Source organism: Aptenodytes patagonicus, chromosome 22 (assembly GCF_965638725.1).
Source record: "Aptenodytes patagonicus chromosome 22, bAptPat1.pri.cur, whole genome shotgun sequence".
Classification (NCBI taxonomy): domain Eukaryota; kingdom Metazoa; phylum Chordata; class Aves; order Sphenisciformes; family Spheniscidae; genus Aptenodytes; species Aptenodytes patagonicus.
The window spans coordinates 6,719,185-6,737,152 of NC_134970.1; the positions used below are offsets into that span (position 1 = coordinate 6,719,185).

The 17,968-nt window shown below is 56.2% G+C and overlaps 2 protein-coding genes across 2 annotated transcripts in view; both read right to left on the minus strand.

Moving 5' to 3' along the window:
- Positions 1–17,968, minus strand: part of TNNI1 (troponin I1, slow skeletal type) — a 279,093-nt gene that overhangs the window by 19,152 nt on the left and 241,973 nt on the right. The window lies entirely within an intron of this gene.
- On the minus strand, positions 1,713–16,521 carry CSRP1 (cysteine and glycine rich protein 1). Its single transcript, XM_076357862.1, has 6 exons — positions 16,414–16,521; positions 9,370–9,482; positions 4,967–5,135; positions 4,438–4,564; positions 2,459–2,552; positions 1,713–2,149 (listed from the first exon to the last, which is right to left on the minus strand). Exons 2-6 carry the CDS (start codon positions 9,479–9,481, stop codon positions 2,073–2,075), a joined length of 579 nt encoding a protein of 192 aa, XP_076213977.1. The 5' UTR covers position 9,482; positions 16,414–16,521; the 3' UTR covers positions 1,713–2,072.

Genomic DNA, 17,968 nt, shown 5'->3' on the forward strand with positions numbered 1-17,968 from the left:
GCTGTGGGCTGCCTGCGGTCCCCGCGCCCATCCCATCCACACAGAGCCCTTGTGGGCGGGTAAAGGGGGCTGCCGGGGCTTGGGGCTCAGGTGGAGCAAAGTCCTGCCCCAGGCTGGCTCATTCCCACAAAGCGCTCACAGCCGGGATGGGGCAGTGGTGGTGTGGCATCCCCTGCCGCAAGATCCCCCGGCAGCACCGGCCCTGGGGCTCAGAGGGCTCCAGTCTGACCGCTCAGAGTGGTACCATCACCACCACCCTCCGGGCTGCAGGGTGCTCGGCCATGAGCCGACCCTCTCGTTCATCTCTTCGGAGGCAGGTTTGGGTCCCACAGCCCCCTTCCCAAGGGCTGGCAGCCCCCCCACGCCGACAGCAGGGAGGGATGGGTGCTGCTGGGTGTAATGCGGCTCTGCTGCCTCTAAAGGAAGTTGGACAACACTTGGGTGCAGGTGTCCAGACACGTCTGGCTGACCAGGCGAGGCCGTGCCCGTGCACGAGGAGCAGTAAACCAGCAGAGGGTAGCAGATGGTCACAGCCATCCCGCTGCAGTTTGGACAGGGGATGCCCAGAAAGCTCCCCTAATCCCACTCCACTTCTCCTGGGCCTTGCCCCACCACCTCCTCCAGCCCACCTCATGCCCTCTGTCTGGATGTGCAGCCCCAGCGATGCCTATCCTGGTCTCCCCATGCTGACACTGCGGATGTTGGTCCCTATCACCCCCTGTCTCCACACCGAGGGTGGTACGTGAGCCCGCTGCGCTACAGCTCCTGACCCACTACCGCATCCCTGAGCCTGGGCTGTCAGCTCCACACACAAAGTGTCATCTTCCTATCGCCTCACCAAACCCCAGCCACACACCCCAGAGCAATGGGGCCAGAGAATTTGGGTCCTAGGCTGGGAAACCTGGGGGGAGGATTTTGGGAGATGTTTAAAGAGCACACTCCCCATCTCAGCTTCCAAAATGTCGTGTAAAAACCAAGGGTGTGATGAACAGGAGAAAGTGCTTAAGTTGATAAAGGAACCCAAATCCTGCCCCACGAAAGGATTTCTGCCTCTGTTGTGCTTCTCAAAACACTATCCATCTCACTTACTCAACCACAAAGTTTATAACATTAAAAAAAAAACCCAAAACTAAATTCCCTGTGGGGTTCACAACTGTAAGCTGCAGTGAGGCTGACCTTGTGGTATGTCACACAGGTCAAATGAGAGAATCACAGAAAGAAAGAAAGAAGTTTAGATGAAAATGAATTAAATCTGGGAGGCTGCCAAACTGACAGCTTAATGATCCATGGTACTGCTAAAAACCCAGGGACTAGGTGAAAAGTTGTTAATTATTCAGCACTGCTGGGCGCGCCTGTTTGGAGAGGTGCCACGTAAAAGCACTGATAGGGGTTTCGATAGGGCGTGCACACGTGTTGGGCTACTGACACACCCAAGAAGGTCTATCCTGGGCCTCCCAGCATCAACCGCTGCTTTTGAAATGGTTATCCGCCGCGGGAGCAGGGGGAGAGCCCTGCCCAGCCGACCCACAGAGCTCAGCTGGCCACAGCTGGGCCATGTCAAACCGCACCAAGCAGTTCCTGCCCTTGCGCTTTACTTGCAAGCCATGATTGCAAACATCTCCCATCCTCCCTCTACCTCCTGACCTCCAGCTCTGGTCACCCAGTGCACCTCCTCAGCCCCAGATGGGGAATAAACTCCAGAAAGGCCAGGCATGGATCAGCTTTGATGTTTATTGCTTTCTCAGTGACACGGCATGGCACGGCTGAGCTTGCATCCCGGCAGGATGGGCAACGCGGAGCAGAACGTTTCGGGCACACGGGCCTTGCTGCGGGTGCGTGTGAGCTGTCTCCCCGCCGGCACCCGCACCAGCAGGACCCGATGGGGATGATGCTGGGACTCCCACAGCTTCAGGGTGCGCTGGGTCAGGGCAGGGAGGAAGGGGCTCGTGCTGTGAAGCAGCGGGTGGTTATTGATGATGGTGAGGATGCTCACTGCGGGTGCGGGAAGGGTCGGGCAGCACAGGCTGGTCTGGACAAGCCCTGAGCGAGCGGAGAGCCTGGCTCCTGGTGCCTCACTGCGAGTGGACGAGCGCGCCAGCGCCTTGCCCAAAGCCAAAGCCCTTGGGACCAAAGTTCTTGGCGTAGCAACCTGCAGAGGATGGGAAGGGAGAGACAGGTAAGTCTGGCAGCTGAACACGAGCAGGTCCTCCTCTCGAAGCAGGCACTGCCTAAACACAACAGGGTTTGCTGTATTTGTTGGGGAAACAGAGAGGCCCCAGGCGCCGTGGGAAATCCCCCAGCTCCACGGCCAGCCGGCACAGCCAGCCCCCATATGCAGCTGCTGGGGCCACCACCTCCCCAAACCTCAGTCCCATCCTGCTTCCCTGCACAGGGGTTTTCACCCTCTGCCTCCACCCTTCGGAGCCCAGGACAAGCCAGTGGGGAAGGTGGCACCCACCTTTGCAGTAGATCTCCCCGTCTTTGTCTGCCAGGGTGGTGGACTCCAGGCTTTTGCCACACTTGGCGCAGCGGAAGCAGGACTTGTGCCAGGACTGTGGGACAGGAGCAGAGCCCGGTCAGACAACACCCGGGGACAGGGCAGCAATGCTTTGGCTACCAAACGGGGTGACTTTTCTGTTTCTGACCCAAAGCGGTTGGCAAAGAGGCCTGAACGGGGTGAAAGCTTTTCTCTGGAAAGAGCAGTCCTCCCAGCCCCAGGGGCAAGACAGAGAGAGGAAACATCAGGTGTGGTCACTGCCCCCTTGTTGATCTGGTTTTAGAGAGCTTTCGCCCCCACTCGCAGCAGTCATTTGTACAATGATTTGTACAATAACTTGTAAGGAGCAATCACCCCCCTCTTTGGAGATTGTCCTCTCTGAAGCACCATGATAAATCCCCCAAGTTATCCAGCTGAGATCCACTGCCGCTGTACATTAGCCTGGAGGGTGGCAGCAGGGTTGGGACACCTGCCCCTCCACCACTACAGCTCCAAGGAAGGCAGCAAACAGATAGTAAGAATGCAGAAATCAGCCAGTGTTTAAAAATAAAACTCCCCCCACGACTCTGCCAGTCCTCTGGGGATAAATGAGCTCACAGCCTTTGAGCAGACCTAGAGTAGCCAGAGCTGCTCATGGACTAATTTAAATAAACACTTTGGAAAACATGAAACCTTTTTTGGAAGAAAATGTGAAATTAGGGGGCTGGAGGAGGAGGTAGCAGACAGAGTCATCCAGCAAACATTAGCACATGAAATACATGCTCTGGAATCCTACCCAGGTTTGCTTGAGTGTAATTGTTTTGCCAGCTTCAGTTCCCCGTAAACATCAACCCCAGAAGCCTACCAGGAAGCTCAGATCATGATTTTATGGGTAAGTTTGTCTTCTGACCCTGGGCTGACCCTCAACATGTCCATCACAAATCCCTGCACTGCCAGCTAGGGTATGATGATGCTGGAAGGCTTTTTCCATTGCCTAGATGCCTCCTTTCCTTGCTCTGGGGACAGAGGACAAACACAGAAACGCCAGGGAGGACGGAGCACAGCAGGGGTGACCCAATGTCACCAGCGAGGCGGTGAGGCTTTCCCAGCACGGCCATCCCATCCCCCGCGGCACAAAGCCAAGCAGCCTGACCCAGCTGCCTTGGCAAGCTCTACACATGTACCCGACCTTGGAGAGAAGGCTGCTTCAAGGCAGGGACCTCACCCGGGGTCCCAGGGCTGACAGAGCAGGAGGCGTCACTATGCCTTACAGAGGGCTTCCCAGAGCTGGGCTAGGACGAGGCCACAGCTCGGGACGCAAAGGACCCTGGTGAAGTGATGAACTTGACATAGGAAGTACCAGGGCCGTTGCAGTGTGTCCTTTACATCTGACCCTGAGCAGACCCAGTCCACCAGCAGAACAGCCCAAGAGAGATGCACCGAGCTTGTGCCCACACCTCCAACCACCTTGCCCTGCCTATGGGCAGCGCTGACCACTGGAATTCGTTCCCTGTCCCGAATTCGAGCTGCGGCATCCCAGCCTGCGGCAGAGGGTGGAGAAGGCTCGCTGGATGTTGCACTTGTTCAGTTAGTGGTGGCAGTGGCCATGGCCCACATCACTGCTCATCCTCCCAACAAATCTAGCAGCAGGGACATCCACTGTGACCTCTGCTGAGCAGCACTCCGAGTATTTAGTATAAAATGTATTTCTCTCCCATCTGCAAGTCTGTAAGAGGGACGCAGCCTGGAGAACCTGGTTTTCAGACATGCCCAGCTCTCCTTTTGGTGCCAGGCTTCCAGGTGAGCATGGCCACCGGACCCCGAGCCCAGCCCTGGCTGGAGGCGCTGGCAGCCCAGCCTGCAGCAGCCTGTGGGTCAGGTCAAGACCTTCTCTGAAGGTCTCCCTGCCACACAGCATCTTGTGGCATGTGCGTGCCCGTCCACTCCATCCCCCTTCTTACCTTTCCAGCTCCAATCACCTTCTCGGCTGCATATACTGCTTGACCACAGCGAGGGCACCCATCAGCACCTCCGATTTTCTGGGCCATTCTGGATGCATTAGGGTTGGTGGGTCGGTGGGGCTGGCCCCTGTGGATGGGAGGGAGTTCGTCATCAAGGCTGCACAAGCAGCATGGAGGAGGTAAATGCTATGGGATCACAAATCCCAGCCTAGTTTTGAAGGGCCCAGAGCTTTAGGCACAATATGTTGAGCCCCATGGAAACTTCAGCCTCACGGCTGCATACTAGGAGGGGATGGGCAGCATGCTCAGGCAATGGGGACATGTCCCATCAAGCCCCATCCCACCCTGCAAACAGAGTTCAGCGGGTTTCCCCCAAGGAGCAGAAAGGCAGGGCAGCCCACGGCACTCTCCAGATTAGGAACTGCTGGAAGTTCAGCATGGGCTACACAGCCAAGCGTTGCAAGCAGACGGATGTGGGGGAGAAGGTGCCCACAACAGCCCCAGTTTTGAAAACAAGAGTTAAACTCACTCTTCATATTTGATTCCCAGGGACTCGCCCTTGTCAGTGCTCAGGGTCCCTGCTCCCTGCCCGTATCCATAGCCCTTGGGGCCGTACTTCTTGCCGTAGCAGGACTTGCAGTAGATCTCCTCTCCATGCACAGCAACAGTGGTGCTGTCCAAGTTCTTCTTACAGACCACTAGAAAAGAGGGGAGGGCCGTGCCATTAGCCTGCACATCCAGAGCTCACTAATTAGATGGAGAAAACAAGTCCTCACAAGGGATGGTACAGCTTAGCTTTCAAGGAGCAAGGAAACCCTAGACGAGATCCTCCTGGTTAAACGGAGTGCATGCAAAACAGCCAGAGATAAGGATCACAACAAGAACATTGTCTGGCTTTAAAAGGAAGCAACCACCAAAGCTACAAGGTTGATACTAAGAAAAAGCTCTGTTAACCCTCTTGATGCTGGTATCCTGGAGATGCACTTAAACAAGGGGGTTTGAAATTTCCCTACGAATCACTGCAGGATTCACAAGCACAGGGATGGACATCCCTGCCCCGCTGCAGCTGCAGCTCTGCCACACTCCTAGTCCGCTGCAAATACGCAGAGATAGGGACTTGGGGGAAAGTAATGAAAGCAAATCTATTTTTCCTCGTGTTTAGGCAGACTAAAAGCAGACCTGCAGCCATTTCCACAGCTGATGCGCTGTAAGTTTTTTGACACATTACGCTATTGTGCACAGTTGACTCTCCAGACCCCAAGACCACGATGGAAGATGTTCATGTGTGTCACCCCTGGTCTGTGACATGATTACAGTGTGTGCATAGGGTGGTCTCAGCTGAGGACCGCTACCTCAGCTGGGTGTTCAAGCCTTGGGGATCAATATGGGACGTAAGATGGGACAGGAGGAGGCAGCAGCCAGGCTTGGGGTCCCAGCTGAGCTCATCCAGAGCTTGAGCTTGGTGCTGGGCTCAGGCCACACAGACTCTTCTCCCAACTTTTAGGTTTTCCTGACTCGTGTCCCAGCTCTGATCTCAGCCTCCACGTCGGCTTCCAAACCCTTCCTGGAACACGCTGCCCAGCAAGCCGGAACAAGAGGGGAGCAGCACCCAAATGGGGCCCACAGTGATCTCCAGTATTTACCTGCCCCGGTGCAGGATCCAGATGCCTGGGGCAGAGTCCACAGCGCTGGCAGCCAGCCCCGAAACAGATCCTGTTACAGCTGCGACACAGCCTTCCCCCATCCCGCTTACATGCCTTAAATGTCAAGGCTCCCAGCAGCCCGTTAGTCTCTTTGCCAGCAGAAAAGTTTCTTGGCCTTTACCAATATCGCAGGAATGCAAACACAGCAGAGCTCTCCCCTCGGAGCAGCGCAAACCGCAGCACTAAACGTGGGGGCGAGAGGCAGCCTTCCTCAGCCCGATTACTAAATATGGTGCTTTTCCTCCGGGGCCACGGAGAACCCTGTGTGCTGCTGCTGGGAGAAGGAGGTGGAAAGGGAAACGTCTCCTGCCATCTAAGGAGGATCTGGCAGGGTCCTCTCCTGGCTACGGGCTCCCCCGTCCCACCACAGCAGGAGCTGGGGATGGAGCATGCATCCCTGTTGGGAAAGACCAGCTCTGGTAAACTGGTCCCATAGCTGCCAAGCTAATGGGCTGGTGTTGGGGTTGTCTCTGCATTACCCTGGAGCTCCTCAGGAGCAACGTTGCATTCAGACAGACCCCCCAGGAGGGGAATTTGGGCACTTTTACTGGCAGGTTTAAAGAGCTTTTTCCTAGGGGTGGGAGTGAACGATCTCAATGGCATCTGTCTTTCTCTCCCACAGTGCTGGGTGGATTTAGAGCTCTAACCTAAGCTTTCACAGTCCCTCATCTGCAGGAGTCACAGACGCTTCGAGAGGCAGCAGAAAAATTCTTTCCCAGTCTGCTTCCTAGAAATCAGCCCCCAGGTCCCGGGTTTCTGCATTGCAGAAATTCCAGTGCGCCGCACTCATTGAGTTAAGGACCCTTTGTTTTTCTAAGAGCAGCGGAGTTGCTCCACAAAACAATTAGACAAGAGCTGCTGCTACTTTCAGAGGCCAAATGGCCTCATTATAGTACATTTCTGCTATGTACTATTGACTCAGTTGGATCGATGCCACTGAGTCAATCACCAAGTTGCTCCCTGAGCCGATCTCCAGTTCTAATGCACTGTGGTAGGTTTGGCTCCTTTTTGATTATTTTTTTGGCATATCAGATCAAAGTATTTGTTTTCCTCCCCTAAAGATAATGGCTTCAAGTTCCCTGATGAGGCCCAAATGCAGCACTGGGGAATAGGCTGGGAATGCAGGAGTTCGGTGCAGCTCAGCATCACCTGCAGCCTGTGGCACAGGACTGGGAACAGCAGGCAGCACTGTGGGCTGCCACGCAAGCCACGGCCTGAACCGGGGAGCCCGCAGCCGGGACAGGCAGAACTGCTGGGGTACATGTGGAGTGTGATTACGTATGTCTGCAAAGCACAGGGACAGGAGCCCTGGCTGTAGTCGGCTCTGGACCACTCCCTGGTGACTTGCTTCCATGAGCAGACTTGGGATGACCTTCTTCCCCGCTTTGGCCAGGTATTCCCTTCTCAAAGCAATGCTTTCTGCCTGATTTCATGGCTCCTGGAGGCCTGCCCCATGCCCTGGGTGCCAGCATCGCACGGCAGAATCTTTCCCTAAGCAATCCAGCTGTGTGCACAGGGGTCATGGGGAAGGGCAGATGCAGTGCAACGGGGTCTTAGTCCCCATACTAAGGTCCTTCACTGACATGGACTCAGATGGTAAAAGCCAGTGGTGGGGGGGAGATGAGGGCAACATTCCCCACCTTCCATATCTGAGGCTGCAGAAGAAACACGACTTCCTGCTGCAGAGAGCGGCCACAATAAGGACACAGCCTTGCCACCCCCCTGCCCGCCCGGGGAAAGCCTCTCTGCAACTCCCCTTCTTAGTCCTTTCAAGCCAAAGCAAGGTTTCCAGCCTGGAAACTCCGATGCTGGCCACTCTTCACACTGCACAAGGAGCAGAGACGCGGCAACAGCTTCCCTCTCTCACATCTGCATCCATCTGTGCATGCCGTGTCCCAGGCAGGCTGGCCAAGAAGTATCCAGTATCCAGTATCCGTGCCAGGTGGACACAGGAGCACGACAGGGATCGGCCCCATGAGGACGCTGGTATTTCCCAGCCGGAATAGGCCTACTGAGATTAGTTCTAGCTGTGTGCCTGTTTATAGACCCTAGCTCTGCTTGTTGCCCGTATGGAAAAGATCACATCTGTGCTCCCTGCTGCAACGGGATGGTGACACTGGGAACAGGGTACAGGGACCAGCTGAGAAAATGTTAAACCTCAGTGGGACCTTGCTGCAAGGACAGCTCTGAAGATGCACTTCTGCATCTGTCACAGAGCAGTGGGAATAGTGTCTTGATGAGCCATCAGTGGACACAAGCAACATGCACACTCCTGTTGACACATGAGAATCACTAGTTCTGTTATGTGATAGTCTTCAAGGGGAGGGGACAGAAATCTGGTAAAACACAGGCTGAGGACAGTGGTCATCTTTTTGTTCAAAGGTCCTGCAGCCCCCCTGGATGTGGATGCCCCAGGTTTAAGGAGCTGCTCTCAGCACTGTAACACTACTTGCCTGTCCCTGCACTGCTGCCCTGGTATCCCCAAAGGCACGGGATGGGTTTCTTCCTGCAGCATGAACCCAAGAGGATTTGTAGGTTCCTGCAGAGCAGGCAGAGGAAGGGACCTCTAATCCACAGCCAGATCCTGCTGTGCTGCCCTTCCCTGAGGTGACACTTGGGTCCAAACATACAACAGAGACACCCTCCACAATAGCAGACTTCCAGGCAGGCTGGAGGTGACGCTTTAGCACTTCACAGTAGGCCTTCCATCAGCAGAAGGGCCAGGACAGGACCACATCTTCTTCCCATCATCTCCTGAGACACAGGGGCAGATCCCATGCCAGTTCCCAAAGCGGCAAAGCCACTTAGAAGACTAAAGCTAGCATCACCCCAGAGCAGTGCATGGGATGTACCACCTCCTGCCTCCACTGTTTGGAGGGTCCCTGTCTTATGCTCCAATCTTGAACATCTGGAGATAGTCTAGAGGACTCAGCCTAGCCTTTCCCTGGCGTAGGGACAGACTAAGTCTTTGAGTGGGTGCTGGCTGAGGTCAGCCCGGACAGCTTGGATGGCCCCTGGTGTCCTGGGATGATCTGTGTTCCTTCAGCAGAACTAACTTCCGAGTCTGGAGAAAAGCAGAAAGCCTGCCATACGGCTCCCACAGCCAGGCTGTTTGTAGAGGAATCCTAATGAGCGTTTACACGGCCCATAAACAGGACATGACGGGGCGCCCAGCCGGCGGAGAGCCAGGAAGCAGGGCGGGAGGGGTGAGGGAAGGGCTAGTACTCACTGCACAAGAAGCAGGACTTGTGGAAGCTGCTGCCTTCACATTGCACCTCCTCAGCGAAGTACACCGCCTTCTGACACACGCCACACTTCTTTCCTCCTCCCCAGTTCGGCATACTGTAGAAAAAGCACAGGCAGAAACAGCGTCAGGGCGGGAGGCCAGGCAGGGCGCTGGCCGGGCAGGAGGCAGGGATGGGGCAGAACGAGGCAGCCGGAGCGGGCACCCACCAGCAGCGCTCCAGCAGCCCTTCCACATCCACACATGCGGAGACCACCCACGGATGTTTGCTGTTTGCACAGATTCGCAGGGCTGGTAATTAGCAGAATTAGCAGAAGTCAGGATGCCCACGGGACCCATCGTTACAGCACCCAGCAGTATCAGCTGCCTCCTAGGGACCACTGGTCCTGCCAGCCAGGAGCAGCAGAAATCCCCCTGTCCTGGAAGCTGTGGGACCTCACAGCCCCTCTCTGTGCCAGGAAAAGGGAGGAAGCGGGCCAATGCTGGGAGGCAGCACTCACAGAGGTACCCACAGTGCCGGCACCTCGTTAGATCACAACCCTGCTATCACCTCTCGACAGGGCAATGCAGCAATGGCCAGGGTGACTGATCCTTGGTGCTGGAGAGTGTACAGGTTGTCACCCCTGCTGGAAACAGTTCCAGCTTCTCCTCCCCGAACATCTCTTCCATTTCTGCCACTGCAGGGCAGGGGTATAGTCAGGGTTGCCCAAAGGGCAGGAGCTGACCCTTGATACCACCAAACACAGCGGGCTCTGGCACCGTGTCCCCCATAGCATCATTAGCCTGTGCCTTGCCTGGCCAACTGCTCACAGGTTCCGCCTGTATTCAGGCATCTCAGTCTCATCCAGGACTGCAGGTACAGTCACGGAGGCTGGGAAATCAGCAGCCCCAGGGACACAGGCTCAGGTGCAGGGCAAACACCTGAGCACCAACCTAAGCTACCATGCAGCTCCTTGGCAGGACATAAGTGCTTCTATTTCTCTCTCCTCTTTCCTGAATGTATCTGATGAGACATGATCAAGAGGCCCCTTGATCTGGAAATTTTCAGATAACCCCAAAATACTATGAGCAGCTAACGCAAGTGGCAGAGCTCCAACACAGAGGGCCTTGATACTTTTGAAGATGGGGCCAACATAAACCTCAAGACATTCAAACAACAAAGTCCTATAAGGAGATGCTGAGGGAGGCAGGCTGGTTGAGTGTGGCCCAGAGGAGGCTGAGGAGGATCTAACAGCAACCTAGGATTGCTACAAAGACAACAAAACAAAACACTTTTTGGTGGTGCCCACTGATATGAGAAGGGTCAATGGGCACAAGCTGCAGCTTGGGAGGTCGCCAGAGGCCTCTCTCCATCAACACTTCTGTAATTCTCCATCCTGTCCCACATGGGAACAGGCGGCAGAAAGTCACCCTCCCCTTTGCAGGCACAGCCGTATGCTTCCAAACTCCTGAACAGCTAAAGCAGCAGGACAAGGTCCCCAAAACCAAACACCATTTTCATACTACACTGTGTGCCACCCCGCAGCACGTGCAGGAGCTCATCACCTCCCTCGGCTCGGCTGCATGGCTACGAGGAAAGGGATCTGGGTCCGCTGGGGCACACCAGGGGAACAGCCTTTGAGCCCACTCCTTGCAGCAGCTCCGAATCCCGGGGTCACCGTGGGCAGCTGAAGCCCCGTCTCTGGGTCTCCAGTCCCCCACCCAACGGCTGAGCCAGTGGCACTGCCCTGCCTGGCAGGCAGTTGAGGAGATGGATGCTAAATACAACAGGACTGGGGGCTGTATAAACATCATACGGAGGGATGAGGGAGGACAAAGCGCTGCAAACCCTCTGCTCACAGGCACAGCGAGATCTCTGGACCTTCCAGTATATGGGAAAGTCGAGCTCTTCCCTGTGTAAGAGTATTTGGTCAGGCAATAGAAAAGGGAAATTGATCTCAACCTGATTATAACAGCAGGCAGGGCAGGCAGGGTGCGGGTCAGGGCTGACGCGCTGGCAGGGCTGCGCAGAGGCGCTGGCCCCGCTCCAGCCCAGCCACAGCTCCCGGCTCTTGGATGGACAGAGTCGCCTAAGCCCAGAACAGACAGACGGAGCTGCAGAGGGTGCCAGGAGCAGGGGCTGGAGGGGAGGCTGTGCTGGCTCCAGGGATCCAAGGAGCTGTGTTTGGGGTGTGATCGCAGCAGCCGGGAAGTCTCTTTTCTGCACGCCCTGCAGGCTGGGCTTCCCACCACTGCGCAGCCCTGTGTGCCAAATCCCTCCCTTCCAGCTTGATCGTTCCAGTCCCAGCCTTTGCATTGCCTTAAAAGGACACAAACTGTTTCTCTCCAGAGCCTGTTTTTTCCCCCTGCACCAGGAGGAGGGCCCGACCTGGTTCAGGAGTTTCCTTGGAGGGCAGAAACATCCAGCAGCATCCCCCTGCCAGCCCAGGCAGCAGAGATGCCCGCGCCCGCACAGCGTGGGAGCCCACTGGTCCCTTTTCCACCCGTGCCCACCTGTGTCAGACCCCTCGTCAGGAATAACACAACGCTGGATACAGTTTGTCTGGGTCCCCCATCCCCTTCCAAACACGACAGCTGGCAGAGCCCATCTCTGGGACCCACCAGCCTTGATTTCGGTGGGTAGCCTCATGCAGGCAGCCCCCTGCCTCAGTACTCCTGCCTCATTACTCCTGCCACCGCTCCCTGCTCCACAGCCAGGGCATCTGCAAGCACGCTCAGGGACAAACTGCCCGGTGGTTTGGAGCCAGCTGCTCCCCTTTGCCTCCATGGCACATTTTTTCCCCTTTACAGCAGCAGCAAAGGAAGAGGCTCTGTTTGTCCCGAACAGCAGGGTTCATCTGCCCAAAGCGAGACATCAGCTGTGGGGACACCTTCCTCTGAGCTGCCTGTAAGTCTACAGGGGAGAAAAGGTGCCTCTGGGTGAAGTTCATCTGACGTTTGCCACAGGAGGAGATCAAGACCTTTTGATGCTTATTTACCCCCATCCACCATGGGAAGGTTGCAGGTGCCTCCACGCAGTTTAAACAACTTCACAGTGATTTTGGCAGGTGACTCCCACCATGAAGCACCCAGCGGCACAGATGCAGCCACAGCAAAGCCACATCCCAGCAAGACCTCCTGGCACACGGCAGGATGGATTTTTTCATGGGGAGGGACCATAAAAATGAGTTTGTCCTGGGGATACATGGGCTTGTGATAGCTCACAGCTGGGCACAGAGAAAGCCTGAGATAAGATTTAAGTTGCAGGGAATTCCTTCTTAGTCCACAACATACACAGGCACATGCTGAGAGCCCGGCACGCCACACGAGAGAGCAAAAAGCAGTTTATGCTACAGGTCAGCATCAGCAGGGAAAAAAAGAATAGGAGCATCCTGCTCACGGAGGCTGGGACCTGCACCAGCCATCTCAGAAGGAAAACCCTTACAATAGCCATCTAGACAGACCCATCATCCCAATTCCCTAATTAATGACTACTTTAAGATATGCCAGAGGGTTTGCAGCCCTTTCAACATTTTTCAGAGTACTTTGCACCATGGAACTGAGCACCATATTCTGTCCAATTGCAACACTTAACTGACTGCAGTCGCACTTCTCCAAATCACTATGAGACCCATGCAGAATGAGGAACAAGAGGTGACTGTCCTGCAGCCAAAGACCTCACTGAGCACAGGCAAGAGAGACACCCAGGGCTGCCAAAAACTGAGATGATTTTCCTCCCTCCTGCAGCTCCACATCCCATGTACCACAACTTTGCAGCAAACACAACCAGAGCCCTACAGACAGCATCCTCTGTGCCAAGCATGGCTCAGCCCTGGAGATGGTCCATCATCCACTCTGGATAAGGCAAGGGGCCTCAAAAAACAAGATACCATCCTTTTATCAACAGCTGTATTGCTGGGAAGCATAGACACAAGTGAGGCTTGTGCAGAACCACACAAGTCTGACACTTCTTGGAGATTAATTCTAATTTCAGTGCCTGATGTCTAACTTTGCGGCAGTACAGTTCGCCGGGTCAAATGTAAGCTACAGACTCACTCACATTTCGGATGGGCTTGTGTTGCACCAGTTTGGGAGGCAGTCTAAGCTACACTAAACAACGAGGCATAAAACAGTATGGAACCAGTACATCCTAGTGCTTTGGGATGTCATCTAAACCTGAGCTGTAAGGGAAAAAGCAGTGAGCAGGTGAAGCCAAGCCATCAGGCAGTAGGAACACACGGTCACCCTCTCCCTACAGTGGGCTGAGAGATCAGCATGCTCATGTCACTCACACCAAAGCTGACAACCACCGTTTTACCTGCCTGAGAGCAGCTGGTTTGTAACTGCTAGAGCTAAAGCAGCACCCGCTGCCGTGTGAACACAGCTTCACTACTACAGGAGCACTCAGAGCAGCGCAGGTTCTCCCCCTTCACCCTCTAATGAACTTTACCTGCAGCCACCAGGATGCCAGCGCAACCATTCGAGCTTCTGCAATAGCTGGAAAACATTTCCCACGTATGTGCCCAGATGTTCTACTAAAATCCTACAGCAATTAATTGCAGAGCAGTAACTTTGTGCTTGGAGGAGCTCACTGAGGAACAGGAGACTCATGCTGGCCCATGTAAAAGGTTCTTTTTTTTTTTCCAATGAGAGTGTTAATCCAAGTGGATGGCAGAAAAGCACGATCAGTGCTGCACAAAATTCACTCCTAACGATGTTCACAACAGTCCACGCAGGATTATTACATGGCCTGGCAAAGGGACAAGTCAAAGGGGAGGAAACCATCATAGGAGCCCCAAGCCCTGGGATCTGATTACCGCCTTCCAGTTTAGAGAGCAGCTGGCATAGCCATGAAATGAGCAGAAATTTGAAGAAGGAGGCACCTAGACAGATGAGGCGTGTGGGCAGAGCAGAAAGGGACCAGCTCATAGAGACACACGTAACACCACGTGGGAAATCACCAGGACAGAGCATCAGGGGCTCAGCACCCATAACTGCAATCGGGCCCATGGGGGACTCTCTGCCCCAGACAAATGGCATCTGTCACGGAGCAGCTTTCACATCACCTGGGCCTAAGCGCCCTACAAAAGGCAAGTTAGAACTGTCCCCCCGTCGCCCTGACATGTCATCAGCTGGGTGGAGCAGTGATGCGAGGAGAATCTGGGCTGCCAACAGTGTAAGTGAGGATAAGTGAAGGTCATTTGTGATACAGTGATGTCGAACCGGTGAGCAAGAGGATGGGGTCCTGAGGCTGGTGAGCGCTGGGACATGGCAAAACACTGGGCATCACCATGGAGAAACCAAAAAACTGACCCAGGAGATGCAGCTGTATCAGATCAGACATCTCTGAGGGCTTTGCCATGAAAGGAGGGGAGAAAGTCAGGAGGGTCTGAGGTCCAGAGTGATCCTCACACACAGCTCATCTACTCTACAGTTCCCAAAGCAACACAGGCAGGCATTACTCCTGCTGCCACCGCTAAGGCAGCCTTCAGGTTTGCTGTGCCAGGGAAGGGGTCAGCGCGAGGCCAGCACCGCACTGAGCCCTCTGCCAGACGTGGCTATCAGCGAGCACTCACCAGCCGCAACGTGCCTGCGCACCAACACACCATTGCCTGTTGACCGCACTGCTCCCCAGCTTTGGTTAAAAGGCAACTTGAAAGTTTCCTACCGCAACTGTGTTCCTCAAAGAAAATCCCAATTTTATCCAGAACAAAAGCCAAAAGCATTTTCAGATATGCCAAGAAAAGCTACTGACTCCTGCAGGAATCAAAATCTGACCAAGCTCACTGTAGCTTTTGCAAAGCCCTTTTTTCCAATCGGACACGTCCTGGTAATTTTGTGCTGCCTTACAGAAGCAGGGAGCCAAGCTCAGCCGCTCCAGAGGCAGGGCTCAGGCACTGACATCCCAGCTGGAGAGGCCCTGATCCAGGAGACAGGAGAGGCCGGCTGCGAGCCCGAAGCTGGACAGACGGTGTCCACCGACCCGCGGGAGCAGGGAAAGCACCGCGCTGGCTGTCGAGCAGCAGCAGCAGCAAGCACTGAGCTACTTGTTAAGTGGCGAGTCCTCCCCAGGGCTAGGAGTGGTCACAGACACTACCGCACCTTTCCAGCCTCACCACCAAAAGAGCCAGGAGGTGCAGCATCCGAAGCCGATCTCACACTTAATACTATTTTAGCACTTGTGCCTTCTCACTCAGTCCATCCCTCCCTATATCTAATATTGCGATTTGGCAGCACCCAGTATTTTTACCAAGTTACTAATTAACACCCCCTCCTACGCGCTGGCCCCACTGCCGGCTCTGAGGTTTGGAAAGCGGCACCTGAAGCTGTGCTTAAGCGTGTGCCCAGCCAGGTCCTCGGCGATGCAAATCTCCTCTGTAAAGCGACATCAGTCCACACCAGTGGAGAGGATCGAGCCGGCTCAGTCTCCCCAGGTGTAAGCTTTATTCAGGCTGCAAAGCGAAGTGACAGCAGAGCCCGCGTTTTGGCGAGGGGACAGGGTGCAAGGAGTCCGCCCACAGCCCAGCCCGAGACCACAACCCTGAGATTTCCCTTTGCAAAAAGGGAACAGGAACGCTTAGCGCAGGGTTAAGATTAACGCCAGCAGAAAGTTTGGCGTCCTGGTGGGAAGTGACCGCGCTGCGTTGATGCCCGCTCTCCGCCGGCTTAGGAAAGTTCATCCGATCTGATGCAAGAGCTTTGGCTTCCGCATCTGGCGTCATGTGCACGGACGCCCATGCCATTTCGTGCCTCGGTGGGCCCCACCCCACGGGCGCATGGCGGGGTCTGTGCCCCCGCTCCAGCCCCCAGCCCCGCATCACACCCCAGGCGAGGTGCCCGGGGGGTGCAGCCGGAGGGCCCGGGGTCTGCCCGGGGGAGGGCTGGGCGTGGGGGGCAAGCGGGGATGCAGCAGCTCGGAGGGATGGAGAGCTGCCCGCCCCGGGCCGGGAGGAGCGGCGGCCCCGGAGGCTCCGCAGCGGGGACCGGGGCCGCCCGCGGGAGGGGGCTCCGCTCCGCGGGGCCCGGCGGCCGCCCCCGCCCCGCACCTACCTGCAGCTGGGCTGGGCTGTGCCGGGCCGGGTCGGTGTCGGGAGCGGGGCTGGGGCCGGCGGCCGCTCGGGGGCTTTTGTTGGCGGCGGGAGAAGGCGGGTCGCGGGGCGGCGGCGCTCTGCGCTCAGCGCCAGCCCGGACTGATGTCACGGCGGCCGCCGCCCCGAGGGCCCGGCGGAGGAGGGCACCGGGCGGGCCGGCCTCGCCACCGGCCCCGGCCCCGCAGCCGCCCCGGGGACCCCCCCCCACCCACCCCCGGGCCCGGGTACTGCCCCGCCGCCACCCCCCAGCGCCCCGTCAGCCCCGGCCCCACGCCGCTGGGAATCCCCCCCACCCCCACCCCATCCCACTCCCGCGGGGGGGGGGGGGTGAACCCTTCGGGGCCAGCCGCGGCGGCTCCCTAAAACCCGCAGGCTGGTTGCCAGGCGTCCGTGCCATCGGCAATACCTGTCAGATGTTTAGGTCTGTATTTTGTAATGCTGACAGTTTTCCCCTAAAATAAAAGTTGCAAGAGAAGGTGTAGAGAACGGGGGAGCAAGGAGCGACTCTGGCAACAGCTTCGCATGGGAACCCGCCACAACAGTGCTATTGTGGGTGCAGGGACGTGGGGATAAGAAATAAGCACAGCACGAAACTGCGAGGGAAAGGCTGCTGCAGGGGCGTCGGGAAAACACTTCCAGCACAGCTGGATGGCAGGTTATGGAGCTGCGGAGGGAGGGCTCTGAGCAGTGAAAAGGTCCAAGCACTACGGGCACCGTGCAACCTCGGTGTCTGCAGGAGCAGATACTGCCTCCACCTCCCTGATGTCCCACAGACCCTGCTGCACCCTCACACCACACGTTAGCGCCCTCCGTGCCCAAACATCCCGGGAGCAGCCTACAGAAAGTGTGGCTGCGGGGCTACAAAGTGTGGCTGCGGGGCTACAAAGCTGCTCTTTCCATTTTTTTCTGTGTGTTTCTATGTCAGGACAACACAGGAGCCCAAGAAGGCCCACGACCTTGTAAAAAACATGCTAAGGCTCCAGGTAATGCTGTTTCCACCGTGACAAGCTGAGGGCGGTCCACGTGCAAGCCCTGCAGTGTGACCCAGCAACCAAATTGTCTGTCAGACACTGGTTGCTGCTGCGTGCTCAGACCCCCCGGCAGGACTCTGCAGCCCCAGTTTGTGTTTGGGCGTTCCCTTGTGTGCTCGTCCCTGCCTGATTCTCAGCTTGCTGGGGTACAAACTCCCACTCTCCATCCCCCTGGGAAACATCCACCTGGATCCAGCCCCCACCAGCACTCCCCCTCTGCCCGTGGAAGCTGGCTGCAACAGGAGGGCAGGGAGGGGAGCGGGACACCATCCCCGATCCCCAGCAAACCCCACACAGGGACAGGAACCAGGTGGCACTAGACAGAGAAAGGATCTTCCCTTTCTTGGGCATTTTTGGTGTCCTGGAAGATTCAAAGAAGATTCAGGCCATCAATGCTCCGTCACCTGGACTTGGAGGCCAGCAAAAGGCAGACCCTTCAAGCAGCAGCTCCACAGGGAGCTCCGGGAGGGGAAGCCAGGAGAA

Bases quoted from the DNA above. Each gene is read 5' to 3' on its own strand.
- CSRP1 (XM_076357862.1), bottom strand. From the start codon at position 9,481: ATGCCGAACTGGGGAGGAGGAAAGAAGTGTGGCGTGTGTCAGAAGGCG. The intron at 4,565-4,966 runs GTGAGTTTAACT...TCCCATCCACAG, and splicing joins CTGGGAATCAAATATGAAGA to GGGCCAGCCCCACCGACCCA. The intron at 2,150-2,458 runs GTGGGTGCCACC...CATCCTCTGCAG, and splicing joins CGGGGAGATCTACTGCAAAG to GTTGCTACGCCAAGAACTTT.